The 14132-nt window shown below is 37.9% G+C and overlaps 1 protein-coding gene across 3 annotated transcripts in view; it reads right to left on the bottom strand.

Annotated features, from left to right (window-relative positions):
- The window catches only part of CDYL (chromodomain Y like), a 103939-nt gene that overhangs the window by 57459 nt on the left and 32348 nt on the right, over positions 1-14132 (bottom strand). For all 3 annotated transcript variants that reach the window (XM_040075790.2, XM_040075805.2, XM_040075796.2), the window contains exon 2: positions 367-1033. In XM_040075790.2, coding sequence (XP_039931724.1) covers positions 367-1033 — 667 coding nt within the window. The remainder of the gene's footprint in view (positions 1-366; positions 1034-14132) is intronic.

Raw genomic sequence — 14132 nt, 5'->3', positions numbered from 1 at the left:
TCTCTTCCCATAATTAATGTTTCCAATATTCATACCAAATTTGACCTATTTAAATAAACTTAAAGCAATGATGTAATATCTGGAAATGGTACACTAAATATGTGTACCACACAATGTCAAAGCAAACACAGATGCATCTTACGGTGATTCTGACATCACAAATACCAACGAATCTCTGCAAGGAAACCAAAAGCTGGTATAATTCCAAATGGCTTTGTAGTTATATAATTATGTAAAACAAAGTGAAGTTCTCCAAACTTGATTTAGCATAGCTGAAACAGAGTGGGTAATTTGTCTGCATTCTAACAGTAAAAAACCCCCAGTCAAATAAAAAATCACCACCAAAATGATGACTCGTACACCTACCTTTTCCATTTATTGTTAATGCTGATGCAATTGTGGCTGTTACTGGCACTGGCAATTGTGGCACTAATGGATGTATCCTTGGTCGGCTCCCCATCCTAGCACGCTCTGCACCAGGTCCTAACAAAGCTCCCACAGGTTTTTCTGCTGCTACTTCTGGTGCTACAGAGTCATCTTGATCCTGTTCTATATGGTCCATTTTATCTGGGCTTTCATTCTGGAAGCCATCAACTGTTGTTCGGCTCTTAATTGGACTTTTGGGCACTAGGATTTTAATACCTGATTTTGCAAGGTCCATATTTTTACGTCCAGAAAGCGATGGTGAATTGTTTCTCCGGAACTTCTGTGTAGCAGAAAAAAGTTGACTATTTTTTGACTCGTGTTCTTTAGTCATAACTAAAGATTTAGAGGATGTCTTTGAAAAAGAACTATTGGTAGATCTAGAAATTTGTTTTCTGGCATTATTTGGAGATGTCCTGTTTGTCCTGGTTAATGTGCTTTCTTTCTGCTTTTCATTGTGGCGTCTGTTAAATTCATGTATATATTCCTCACAATTGACAAGGTGTTGTTCTGGCTCCCAAGTATCATCTTCGCTGTCGTAGCCTTTCCATCGCACTAAATACTCTGTTTTTCCTTTCTTGTTTTTCCTCTTGTCAACAATTCTCTCTACCTGTTAAAAAGCAAAAATAAGCATTAGGCATAGGCAGATACACAACTCAAGAGACTGGTCTGCACGTAAATAATTTAAGTGTAGACAGATTATAAAACAGTCTTGTAGTTTTGTAATTCTGTACTGTAGCTCTATAGTATTATAGTCTTTCACTGCTCACTGGAAATCCCTCACTTTAAACTTCAGATCATTACTTTTATCTCAAAAACATGTTCTAGAATACCAGAATTGTTCTTCACTAAGTATTTTGCATGCACAAGAATCTGAATATGACATATTAAAATTGACAATCAGCACTAGTCTCAGAGAAGCTCTTACACCAACTTCAGTGTGGACATGATTTCCCTCTCTCAATATAGAAGTCATGTTTAAATATGCTGTATAAATACTTTGTGTTTACTTCACCAAACTTATCAATTTGATATTGTTTGAATAATTTGCTTGCTTAGCATAAGGCACACGTGAGACTCTCTTACTTACAGTGAGCTAACATTTAGTTACCAGGAACAATATGGAACAGCTTAGGAACTGGGGAAAATTCTGAAAATTTTTTTAAGAGGCTTCTGGTGAAAACAGAGAATTTGTTTTTGCCAGACCTTTTGATACACATACTTGAACAAATTACCATGCCTCACTTATCTGCAAACAGAGATGATATTTATGTCACAGGTATTAAGCATGCGCATTCTGCAACTGCATGTGGGACCCATAGGCTGGAGGAATTCAGACACCGGGGTAAAGCAGGCAGGGCAGCAGCAGCTGCAGGGACAGAGGCTCATGCCTCAGACTAAAACTTATGCCAATCATGCTAATCCTGTGGAAAGGGAATTCTTTTACAGAAAAAGATGTAAGTGCAAGCCTAATCTTAGGGTTTCCCTTTTTTACTTCCTTTTTCCTACCCAGGCTGATTCTTCTGGTAAATCTTCCATCCCACTTCATTTCAGTTATGGGACTGATACAGCTTTCTTACTAATCTCTCTCTTCTTTTTGGTAATAAGTAAAAAAAAATTAAAAAGAAGCATGTGTTTGGGGTTTGGTCTATTACTTATTAATTTAACTCCCAGCCCTTCATGAACAAAAACCATGCATAGAAGCCAAGATCACACCTACCTAGAAGAACCTCTGAAGAAAGAGTGACATTTAGTGGAGTGGCATTAACCAAATGGAATGTCTACAGAACAGTTTAGAAGGATGGGAGGAAAATATAAGTACATATGGTACACATATAAACAGTGTACGTATATGGTATATGATTAATTACCAAATCACATGACTGTTGACAACAGATTCTTTTAAGAGCGCATCTCAATTTTACACATGGCATGCTATCATAATGTACTCCCTGGTTTTCAACACTAAGGTTAAATGATTACTATTATTATAATCTCAGCAGCAATATAAGCAACTACAACTGCCTGTGATACCCTGCAGGTGTTGTACAGTGTCGTCAGGATGTTGCTCAGTTCTGTCTGCCTATGTCTTAAAAAAACTCACCCAAATCAATAACACAAAAATAAGAATCAAATATAAATAAACTCCACCTTTGCCTTGTTAATCAGTTCAATGCATTCTATAAAGACATGCAATACAAATTGTCCAAATTTTATTTAAAATCTTAAAATACATTAAAACTATTTTTATTCTGATTATTTAACCTTTTAGTAGTTACTGGGATTAAAAAACATGCAGCGAGAAGAATGAAACTTGTTTTTCCAGGAAGCTATTTAAAGACATCTTAAAAGAAAATGCAACTCTAAGAGTTGAAGAGAGTCACGGTGGAAAAATATGCCTTCAATCTTAGTAGAGGCTGAGTAAAAAGACCTTCAAATACTAAGTCATAAATGTTAAATTAAAAACTAAGAACAAACTCATGAGTCAAACTTCCTATCTTGTCAAAAAAGCAGTTACTGATAGTCTTGCTTATCCTCTCTGCCTCTCCTGACCTTCTAAAATAGACTTTAAGAGCACGATTCTCAGAGAAAGGTCTGTACTACTACCAAGGTATTTTTATTCTCTAGTACAAAATCTTTGTAATGAACAGCATCAATTACTGAGCACAAAGTTCTACCACTGTCTTTCTATACTGAAAGGCCACCCATTAAGGACATGACCTTTTCGAGTAGGAAGCCATCCCTCTCATCCAAAAAAACAGATACCTTGCAGAGATAACAGATGAACTCCAGAACAGGAGACACAAAATCCATTCCTAACTTGATGATTTATGGAGCAAACAGAAATGCATAAAGAAAACAGTTATATTTAGCTGTATTGTCCAAGCCTGCAACAAAACCTACTTTGACAGTGCTCTTTTTGATTAAAAGGATTTTTTTTTTAACCCTTTTTTTTTTTTTAACACATTTTTTGTTTTATTTACAGCACAAAAATTACAACAATTAACCTGCGATACACAATTTATCATGCAGCTTCAGAGCTTTAGTGAGAGTCTTCTTTTTTTTGGATTGACTCAGTTTGGTTAGTCTGACTCCCCTAGAAGCACTTGAAAAAGTGCTCAGGAATATTCTGCCTCAATACTTTTGCTGATGATAACAGCTACATAAGTTTCTCATCCAGAGCTGAGAGCAAGATACATCCTTTGCCATAATCACACTAGAAAAACTGACTAGTACTTTGTGACAACTACCATTTCTACAGTGTCCCATGCCCCGTGCCATGGGATAGCACTAATTTTTGGAGATTAAAAGATTCTGTACTGCAGAACAGTACTTGCCATTAACAGTTAGTTTTCAAGTGTTGTAGAACAATCACAGCAAAGGACAAAATAACATTAAAAAAAGATACAACAAGTGAGGGAAAGTTATCAGGCAAACTACCTGGGTGGCAAAAAAATAACATTCCCCAGTTTATTTTAGCATGCTAAGTTATCACTTTCCCCACCTGGGGTGTACTGATCAATGACACTCAAAAACTCAGGCAGCAGAAGAACTGATAGAAAAACAATGTGATGCTCAGAGGTATAATCTAACGCTGAAATGCACAAATTATAATCCCACCCACCACAACTATTCCTGAGATTTCCCATCTGTAAAATGGTAAATCTCCCTTCCTTCCATTAACGTAGTAAAATTGGTCCATGCTTGCTTTCCCTCCCTGAGGATTCTAATTGCTTTTATTACCAAATTATACACAACTTACACTCAAAAAAATTCCCAACAAACAAACAAAAGCAATATATGGTTGCCAGCTGAAGTGCTGTCTGGTTACAGTTGCACCAGGCGAAACTGGCAACCCTGCAACTCTTCCTCCCTGTTCTGCGCTCAGAGACAACAGCTCCTCCCCATCTGTCAGCACACCTTCTTCTGTAATTATTCCCTAATGCAGGTCTGTCAAAGTGACCTGGTTTAGATATTAAGAATACCTGAGTTAATGTAGGCATCCTGAAATAACTGGTTTGGAGAGCAGCCACGTATGCGGTATTTTCTGACACATCTAAGAGGACCGCAACTTTCAGCAGAGGACAAACAACACCTATACGCTGGACTGGTCCAGTAACATTGTCCAGAAAAGAACATGCATTCTTAATCCCTGATGAAAACTCTTTAGCTCAGGTCAATAAAAGTAAGCATGAAATTCAAAAGAACATTCTCAATCTAAAGTATAATTTGGGTACATTTTTTAACTCGATATAAGGCATACTCTCAGTCATTGTATATGTATATATATTAAAAAGATCATACTTTGAACATTTGAATAAATCAAACTAAAGCTACATCTGTCAGTGGGTGGGAAGGCAATAAAAACCAGAAAGACCAAAATAAATACATGTGGGCATGTAAATATTCAATGAGTATTGCTTTGTTTATAATAAATCCATTGTGCATTCCCATCAAGTTCCTTTCTGTCCTCACATTCATGTCAGGCGAAATTAATTTCAAGTTTACAGAACAGAATCTATTGGACTTCACACTCTATCTGTTGTTTGTAAAATATAGGAGAAGGCCTTGTTCTGCTAGCTGAAGGCTATGTTTACATTACTGTTTTTGTTCAGAGCAGTAGTGCAATTTGGAAGCAAATCCTTCCCTCCTCTGCACTATTCCTGCTTACTGTGGAATGGTTTTATTCACAGACCAGTTTTGGAATATAGGATGTGGATTCTTTATGGAAAAATATATACTGGAAATGGAAATGTACCAACGCATCTGTCACACTTCAACCCCTAAGGGGGCACACAGATCCAAACAAGTAACTCCTCTGAGCAGTTTCAATACGTGTAGCGGCATGGATATTTGATCCTGAGAGGCTCCACTAAATCTAGTCCAAAATAAAAGTGCTGCACAGCAGAATATGTAGAGGTGGGGGTCACAGCACCAACTGCTTCACTCTACTGATTTTCTCCACTTGAGCCAAATTACTACTGGAGATATTCTCCAAGTCAGAGACAGAAAGCTAGAATAAACGCAAGTCCTACATGACGTATGTATGCACTACAAGTGAACAGTCACCCTTTCTTAAATTGGAAACTATTTCAAACACAAATGGGACCTAAATGATCCTCCATAAGCAATCAGCAATGTTTACAAATGGTTGTATCTTCCATTTATTAAAAGCTTCCAGAAGTCAGTGATAAACAGTATCCAAATACTTCTCATTGTAAATAAAATAAATGCATTCTACATTAAAAAACCAACTAATAAATCACAGCATACCACACAAAACCATTAAGTGTCGTGATTTGCTTAAAGTAGTTTTGAGAAAACAGTTATTCAAAAAGATATTTGATGAGGATGCCAAAACACACGTGAAGGTCTGTAAAATGTGCACTAAAATCTTAAATGAACACATTTTATTAGAAAATACATCACTCCCTATGGGATGACTTAAGGCCAAGTCAGAGTATTGCTCACTGCAGTTAGCACCAGCAGAGAAATTTTAAAAACAGCTTAACACATACACTTAGAATATCAAAATCTGTATCAAAAAGAATACAAAACCCTAATATTTTATGGTTTAAGTTCAAACAGCACCACTAAAAAAATTACACTAGGATACCATATAAATCCAAGAGTTCATCTTCACTGCAGCTCCAAGCTGCTCCATTGACACGAGCCTGGGACAGCACACACACACAGAAGCCTGCTGCCACATGCTTCTGGAGCTGACTGATTTGATTAGCACAACAGACTGATTAGATTAACAGTCGATGAATTGCTGTAAACCGAGCTGCTGCATCCTTACGGAATGACTGACCAGAGTGTCCGTACAGTATAGGACTGGCCATGCTGAGGGCTGTATTACATATATATTGTTTTGGAAGCCAGGGCTGTACAAAATAAACGTGGTTCAGATGTGGGGAGATGATTGCCTTTCTATCAAATTAACTACAGCAGATGATGCAGCTTTTGTGTTGCTTTTGTAATAGCTCCGCAGTGAGGGATGATACCTGATCTGGCCCAAGGCCTGACAATACTGAGTCCACCAACTTGACTGTCTTCCGGCAGTCAGGACCAGCAGGATGAGTTCATACAGGATCATCACTTTGCAACCCACAGCCACTCCCAACCTCCTTTGGAGGCAGCAGTGTGTGCAGTGAGGTCGGAACACATTCATGTCTACAAGCAGGAGTCCCATAAGGGACTAATGCACTTCCTGTGATCATTCATGCTAGCAGTGTAATAAAGAGAACTACACAGCTCAAACCTCCTTTCAAAAATTGAACTGCTGTGCTAAAACAAATATTAAGATTGCTCTTTTTCCCAAGCTCTATTTCCATCAAAAGGCTGTCCATTCTTTTAGGATTCCTGGACACAAGTCATGCAAAAGCTAACTTTGAGGCTATCTGCAACATTCAATTAATATAGTGGCCTACGGGTAATAATTCACATTTTAACTCACCCTCTATATAAATTTCTAATCAAGTTGCCTATAAAATTACAATTGTCCCAGTGAAGCTCATTATTTCTCACCAGCTTTAAGTTTTACATCCTTCCACGGTCTCAGCAAAGACAATAGAAAAACAGTTTCATTACTTCATTCTCATCAATGCCAGTGATTCCAGGGAATCATAGCTATGGTGCATGCTATGCCTGGCTGCACAGCCAACTCCTGAAAAAAACATTTCACAAAGCTTTATACCTCGTACCTACATTAAACAAACTAATGACTTTATGTGCAACTCCTTTACGACATGTTCAAAAGTGCAGATCACAATCAGAAAGATCTTTGTAAGAAGCCTTTTCTGTACAGGACATCAGAGAAACGGGTGTGGAGGGAAGACTTGTGACAAAGTCACTTTGCTTTAGAGAATTAACTCTCTGGATAAACAGTTTGTCTGAGATTTACTTCCTCACAAGTCACCAGTGATGATTGATGCTGAACTGTCAGCATCACAGATCTATCCAGATACAATTTACAGAGAAATAGTTACAACAGTTGCAAGTTACAGCCTACAGCAGAATTCATCAACGGCTTTACCCTAATTATAGTCACCTAACTACAGCAAGAATGGTTAGAAAATCTTAATCTCATTTTATCAACTCACAGTTTGTAACAGTTTTATTATAGTATTTATTACAGTAACCTTTTATTTACACTAAGGTAAGACAGACATACATTTCCTACTTGGCACAAAAGCATAATGAAAATCCACATGAAGCTGTTAATATCTGTACAAATATAATAAAAACAAACACCTGCAACAACGGATTCTTACCAAATATGCATTGTTTTCCTCCTTTTGAAATAAGAACAAGTAGCATCAAATAGGCTTATCATCTTAAATGGGAAAGGTCCCAATTAGAAGAAACTATTAAAAACTACTAACAGTGGATTTAGGATACACATTTTTGGCAGTCAAAGCTACTACATAAGCATTACTATGTTATTAAATTAGTAAAAATTTTATCATTACTAGAAGATTTCAGCATCACCCATACATAGAACGCCAAAGGAAATTCTTCTCATCTTCAATTCATTTGCAAAAGCAATTCATTTGTCAGGAGGCAAATCCTGGATGGATTTTTTGGTTTCTTTTCCCAGAGGTAGAATATTCTGTCTGCACTTGCCAAATTCTCTTGCTTGTATCTCTCCACTGCAGTACAAAAAGTGAAGGTCCAAAACTTGATGCTACCAATGTTTTGCTAAATAAACAAATATAGAGAACCAAAAATGCATACTTATTATTGGCAACTCTGGCAAAATGAAAGGAAACAACTCTCACCCAAAGATACCCATATTTTGGGTGCGATAATTTGGGAAAATGTAGAAATAATCTAAAGCTAACTCATGGCTTCAACACCTTGACAACTATTTACTTAAAAGACAAGGCCAACAGAAATACTGTCACTTTGTCCTTCAGCAAGAATAATACAGAGTAGCAGATAAAGAATTTGCCAATATTAAGCATCAGGACTACAAACTTGCTTTCAAAGCAGGAGAAACTGGACCTTCAACAGTGCTCAAGTACAAATGACTGATAAAAGATTCAAAATATTTTATCTAAAAACAGTGTCTTAAGGAGAGAGTAGGTCACAGCAAAACTGCACTCCAAGTGCTAGAGAACACCTTGTCACAGCTAAGCAAACTTCAGAAATGCGAAAGAAAGAAGAGCAGAAAAATGAAAATCATAGGACAGTTGCAGAGTGAACTTGGTATGCTATAGTCAATTTATCAAATTTCATATAATTCTACAACAGTTTAATCTAGCAACACCAAACAAGGCTTTTCAGCAGCCTACTGCTTGCAGAAGCAGCAGTGACAAGTCTGCTGCTGTCAATCAGATCTACTGTAGACCAGACCAAACTTCAGTAAGAAGAGACACAGACCTCAGCTCCTAGAAGCTTATTCAGTAGCAGTCTCTTCTTCCTTTTTCCTCTTAGAGGTCCTGGGATGCTAGTTCTAAATATAGCAGCAAGAGGTTTTTCTGGAATCATTCTATCCAAGAAGGCACAATACACCTTGGAGCCTCCTACCTGGCTCCTCTCACCCTAGCATTGAAAGCTTATTTCCATAAGAAGTAAAGCTCCTGGATACAAGACCCTGAGTGAATTTTTGTTTTCAAATACAAAAACGCTAAATAACTGTAGATCACAGTTAAGAACAACATTCTTTGCTGACTCCTTCTGTATTCCCTACTTCAATGCCAACATGTCCTAGAGGAACGCGTGTCCCTGGTCACTCTGCCTGCAGTAGGACTTCTCTTAATACTTGATCTAGAAAAGCTGGTGATACTTTCCCCTAATTAATCAACCTCAGTGCTTGCACAGCTGCCTCTTAGTTGTGACATTCTATTTTTTTAAGTGATTTATTAGCAGATGAACTATTTTTTTCCAGATGGAAAAAGGTATTTCTCTGTTTTGGGTCTGAAGTCCCTCCATCTTTAATCTGAACCAGAAGTCATTTCTTATTTAATATCACTGCAGCTTCCATGACTACACTCTCCCATTTGCTTTTGCAACTAGGCTGTGGGGTACAAATAAAGCTGTGGGATCTTTATTTGCAGAGTAATACAAATAAGTTCATGATCTTCACACATGTTTAGCTTTTTACTAGGCCTGCATGTTGCACATGAGTAGCACAAGTTCTGCAGAAAGGGATGTATTCAAATGACTTTCTTGTTTCACCAGTATTTTTAACTTCCTAAGCTTAATCCTTCAAACATGTCAATCAGAAATGAACTACCCTACACTGCACCTCTGGTATTAAAACACATATACCTCCCTGTACTTTGCATGAAGATACATTCCCAACAATTACCAGTTTCCTGAAATGCATCTAATGTTTACATACATTTTAACATCAAATCATTAATTACTCAACCTAACACATTACACTAATATTAGAACTCCTGAATCACAGGGATTGATGACTAAGATTGGGTTTTGCTGTCTTTTGAAAATATGCACTGTCTTAAGCTCTGTTAGTGATCCTATCCACCATCAGTTCATATACGGATACTAAAAGTAACAGACACTAGGTATTAATCTGATTACTCTGATGTTGGTCAATAAACCACCTCCCATTTCAAAATCCCTCATGCTTTGGCAAGGAGAATAAAGCAGAAAAAGCCAAGTGTTTTAGGCTTGGAAAATGCTATTAGCTTCACTAATAGCAGCTTTTGTTGAGGTAATTAAACTCATCTTTCAATAATTCAGATTTTTTTTTAAAGCTGGGTAGCAGCAACTTCTCTGTTACATGGTTAACATGTATTTCTCAAAGAATATACATATAAAAGCCTTCTCCAAAAGCATCTTCTATTTCCTGTAATCTGGAACGAAGTAGGATAAGAAAAAACACATGCAGTTTCCAGAACCGGGTAATAAAATATTTTTACAGGTTATTTTTTACTCAAACCACTTCTTCTTGAACATTATTTTTCTCCAGAAAGCATCACCTCAACAATGGCAGTAGCATGAAGTAGCCATTGAACTCTTGATAAAACACTTAAAAATTGTGCCCTTTAAGGTCACAACACAGATACTAAAGCAACCTGAACTATGCAGATTTAGCTCTTTAATATCTGTGAATAGTTAGAGCTTCTTCCTAAAAAAGACCACAACTGAAATCTCCACTTAGGCAGAAATGATACAGAACTACAACTTGCTAAAGTCCTTCCTCAAAAGCAAAGAAACCAAGAGTTACCTTCTACAAGCACAAATGTCCTTTCCTCTCTGCATTCCAGTCAAATAATCTGCCAACTTTCTATTATAACTACAAAAATATGGTAAACAAATTATCATGTGCTTTTTGCAGAGGAAGAACATATTTTTCTGTATTTTCCTCCAGATATGGATATTATATTGGCTTTTGGTGTATCTTTACCCACCTGCTGAACTTCTTTTGTTCTTTGGAAAACAATAAAATCACCTCTCGTGCTCTCTCCTTCACTTTCAGTTGCTTTTTAGTCTTTTCCCTCTGTCCCTGTGTGAATCTGATACTGCTGCTTGCAGTGCTTTTCCTAATTCCACATCACAGTTTGCTCTCCAAAATATGCCTCAAGAATTATCTTCCTCATAATTTTATACCGTAATGGTGTATTAAACCCGTACTCATTTCTCCAAATTCAACACTGAAGTAATTTGCAAAACACTCTGCAAAATAACATTTATTTTTAAAAAAAGAGAAAAATCATTGTATTCACTTCAATCTATGCAGATGTTTGTAGTATAGCAACTGTCCACAAACAGGTTTCATTTTATAGAAATTATTTCAATTATATACCCAAACTTTTCTTTTTTGCCTTAGTTATTCCACTGATAAATCTCAAATTATTTCTACAGTGTAGAAAATAAACAACTGTCTTACCTCTTTGTTTATGAAACAGACAAATTCACTAATTTGAGGTGCGCATGGAGAATTAAGACTTAAGCATGTAACACACTCGCAACTCTCTTCCTGTCCACTATGTCTTTTCGTATCTAAGGTCAGTTTAAATACACATTGTAATTGTGAACATTTTTTCACTTAAGAGCTCTTTTTTATACACAACACCCTAGCCATATTGCTCTTTCTCCATCCAAAAAACTCTGATATACAAATTAATACTACAAAGAGAATGTGAAAATTTATATAACATTATTTTTGCAATATAAGCATTATTTACAGCTGCCTGCACTGAGAAACAGTCATCACAAGCCAGTGTCACCAGTGGGGAGCTACTCTTCAGAAACAGCCACTGCCTCACAAAACCTCTTTCATACAGAAGCAATGCCAGTCGGTTTCTTTGCACAAAGAAGTCCTCAAATTCATGGTATGCTCTGCCAAGGCTGAGCTGGTTGGTCTTCCAAACTTCTAACTTTGGTAATCCCTGCCTCCATAAAATAGAGATCATTTATTCAGAAGCAAATTTCCAAATTATAAGAATATGGCATCATAGTTATTTTTTTATAACCCAGTAACATTGAAATATAAAAGCATGATTTACTTTCTTTAAAATTTGCCTGGAAGGACAGGTGAGAGCTCCATTTTTTTCTATACATTTGTGTTTATGCTTAGCATCATTACAGTGTGTCCAAAGAATTTCTGCTGCAAATTCCTTGTCAAGTGTCCACCTGTTTATAGAAATAGTCACATTTTAAAAACATTTGGAATTCAGAATCTTCATTAAAACAGATACTTTCCCTTTTATCAGGTGCTGCTAATTAATCTAGTAATTTGTTGTCAATACCCAGTACCATCTGTAAATTCAAAATACCTAGTTATTAACTTCAATATATTTTAAAGAATAACTTTGAAAAATATTTTTTGCATATAAGTGGTCTTCTGTGATCATTTTGGATACTATTTTTAATACTTTAGCACCATCAAATACTCAGCACAGGATTTCATCTTATCCCTATAGTTACTAAAAATTAAACTAAATTAATTCACATTGTTGCCCTTACAGCAGTGATACAGAGAACAGAATTTAGTCTCTAAAAGAAATGCACAAATTTAGATGCAATACAAAGCACTAATGTGTGTGTAAAGGGATTTCCTGTAAACTGTGTCCAGACTACTGTGCTTTATCATACAGCTCATGAGACTGCAACTTTCACACCTTGCAACTTGAGTAACCCAAAAATTCAGATTTTTCCTTGTTATTTTTATAATTACTAATCAGTCACCAAGATATGGATATATGGACAGACCATTGAGTGGATAAAGCATTGTCAGGATGGCCACATGCAAAGAGCTGCAGTCAATGGCTCAATGTCCACATGAAGACCAGTGACAAGTGGTGTCCCTGAGGGGTCGGTCCTGGGGCCAATGCTGGTCAGTATCTTTGTCAGCGACACGGACAGAGGGATTGGGGGCACCCTCAGCAAGTTCACTGATGACACCGAGCTGTATGGGGCAGTCAGCGTGCTGAAGGGGAAGGGATGGCACCCAGAGGGACTGGACAGGCTGGAGAACTGGGCCTGTGCAAAACTCATGGAGTTCAACAAGGCCAAGTGCAAGGTCCTACACATGGATCAGGGCAATCCCAGGAACATGCACAGCCTGAGCAGAGAGGTGTTTGGGAATACCCTATGGAGAAGAACTTGGTGGGGGGAGGCTGACAAAAAACTCAACATGAGCTGGCAGTGTGCGGTCACAGCCCAGAAAGCCAGCGGTGCCCTGGACTGCAGCCAAATGAGACTGGCTAGAAGGTTGATGGAGGTGATTCTTTAACTCTGCTCTCATCAGACTCCACCTGGAACACTGCATTCTGGGGCCCTCAACAAGAGGAGAGGGAAAAACTGGAGCAAGTTCAGAGGAAGGCCACAAAGCTGATAAGGGGACTGAAGAAGGTCAGAGAACAGGCTAAGAAGGTTATCATAGAATCATAGAATATCGTCAGCTGGAAGCGTCATCAGTTCCTGGCCCTGCACAGGATCGTCCCCAAGACTCACACCGTGTGCCTGAGAGCAATGTCAGTACACTTCTTGAACTCTGCCAGGCTTGGGGTTGTGACCACTTCCCTAGGGAGACTATTCCAGTCTCCAACCACCCACTGGGTGAAGAAAATTTTTGTAATATCCAAACTAAACCTCCCATGACAGAACTCCAGGCCGTTCCTGTCACTGGGCACCACAGGGAAGAGATCAGTGTCTGCCCCTTCTCTTCCCCTTGTAAGGAAGCTGTAGACTGCTGTGAGATCTCCCCTCAGTCTCTTCTCCAGGATGAACAGACCAAGTGGCCTCAGCCACCCTTCATATGGCTTTCCCTCTAGATCCTTTAAAAATCTTGCTTGAGGAGAGCTCAGCCTGGAGAAGAGAAGACTGCATGGATATCTTGAGCAGCCTTCCAGTATCTGAAGAGGCCCTACAGGGAAGCTGGAGCAGGACTCTTCATCCGGAACTCTAGATAGGACAAAGAGTAATGGGCACAAACTGAAAGAAGAGAAATTTGGGTTAGATATACATAAGAAATTCTTTAATGTGAGGGTAGTGAGGCAGTAAAACAGGTTGCCCACAGAAGTTGTGGATCGCTTGTCCCTGGAAGTGTTCATGACCAGAGTCTATGACAGGGCTTTGAGCAGCCTGATCCAGTGAAAGAAAGGAAGGAACCCCCACAGCTACAGGGTTGGAATTAGATGATCTTTAAGATTCCTTCAAAAGGAAACCATTCTACAACTACATGTATTACTGATTAATTTAGGTTTTCATTTTAAAGCTATACTTTT

Source organism: Hirundo rustica, chromosome 1 (genome assembly GCF_015227805.2).
Source record: "Hirundo rustica isolate bHirRus1 chromosome 1, bHirRus1.pri.v3, whole genome shotgun sequence".
Lineage (NCBI taxonomy): Eukaryota > Metazoa > Chordata > Aves > Passeriformes > Hirundinidae > Hirundo > Hirundo rustica.
This window is presented reverse-complemented; position numbering and strand designations above follow the sequence as displayed.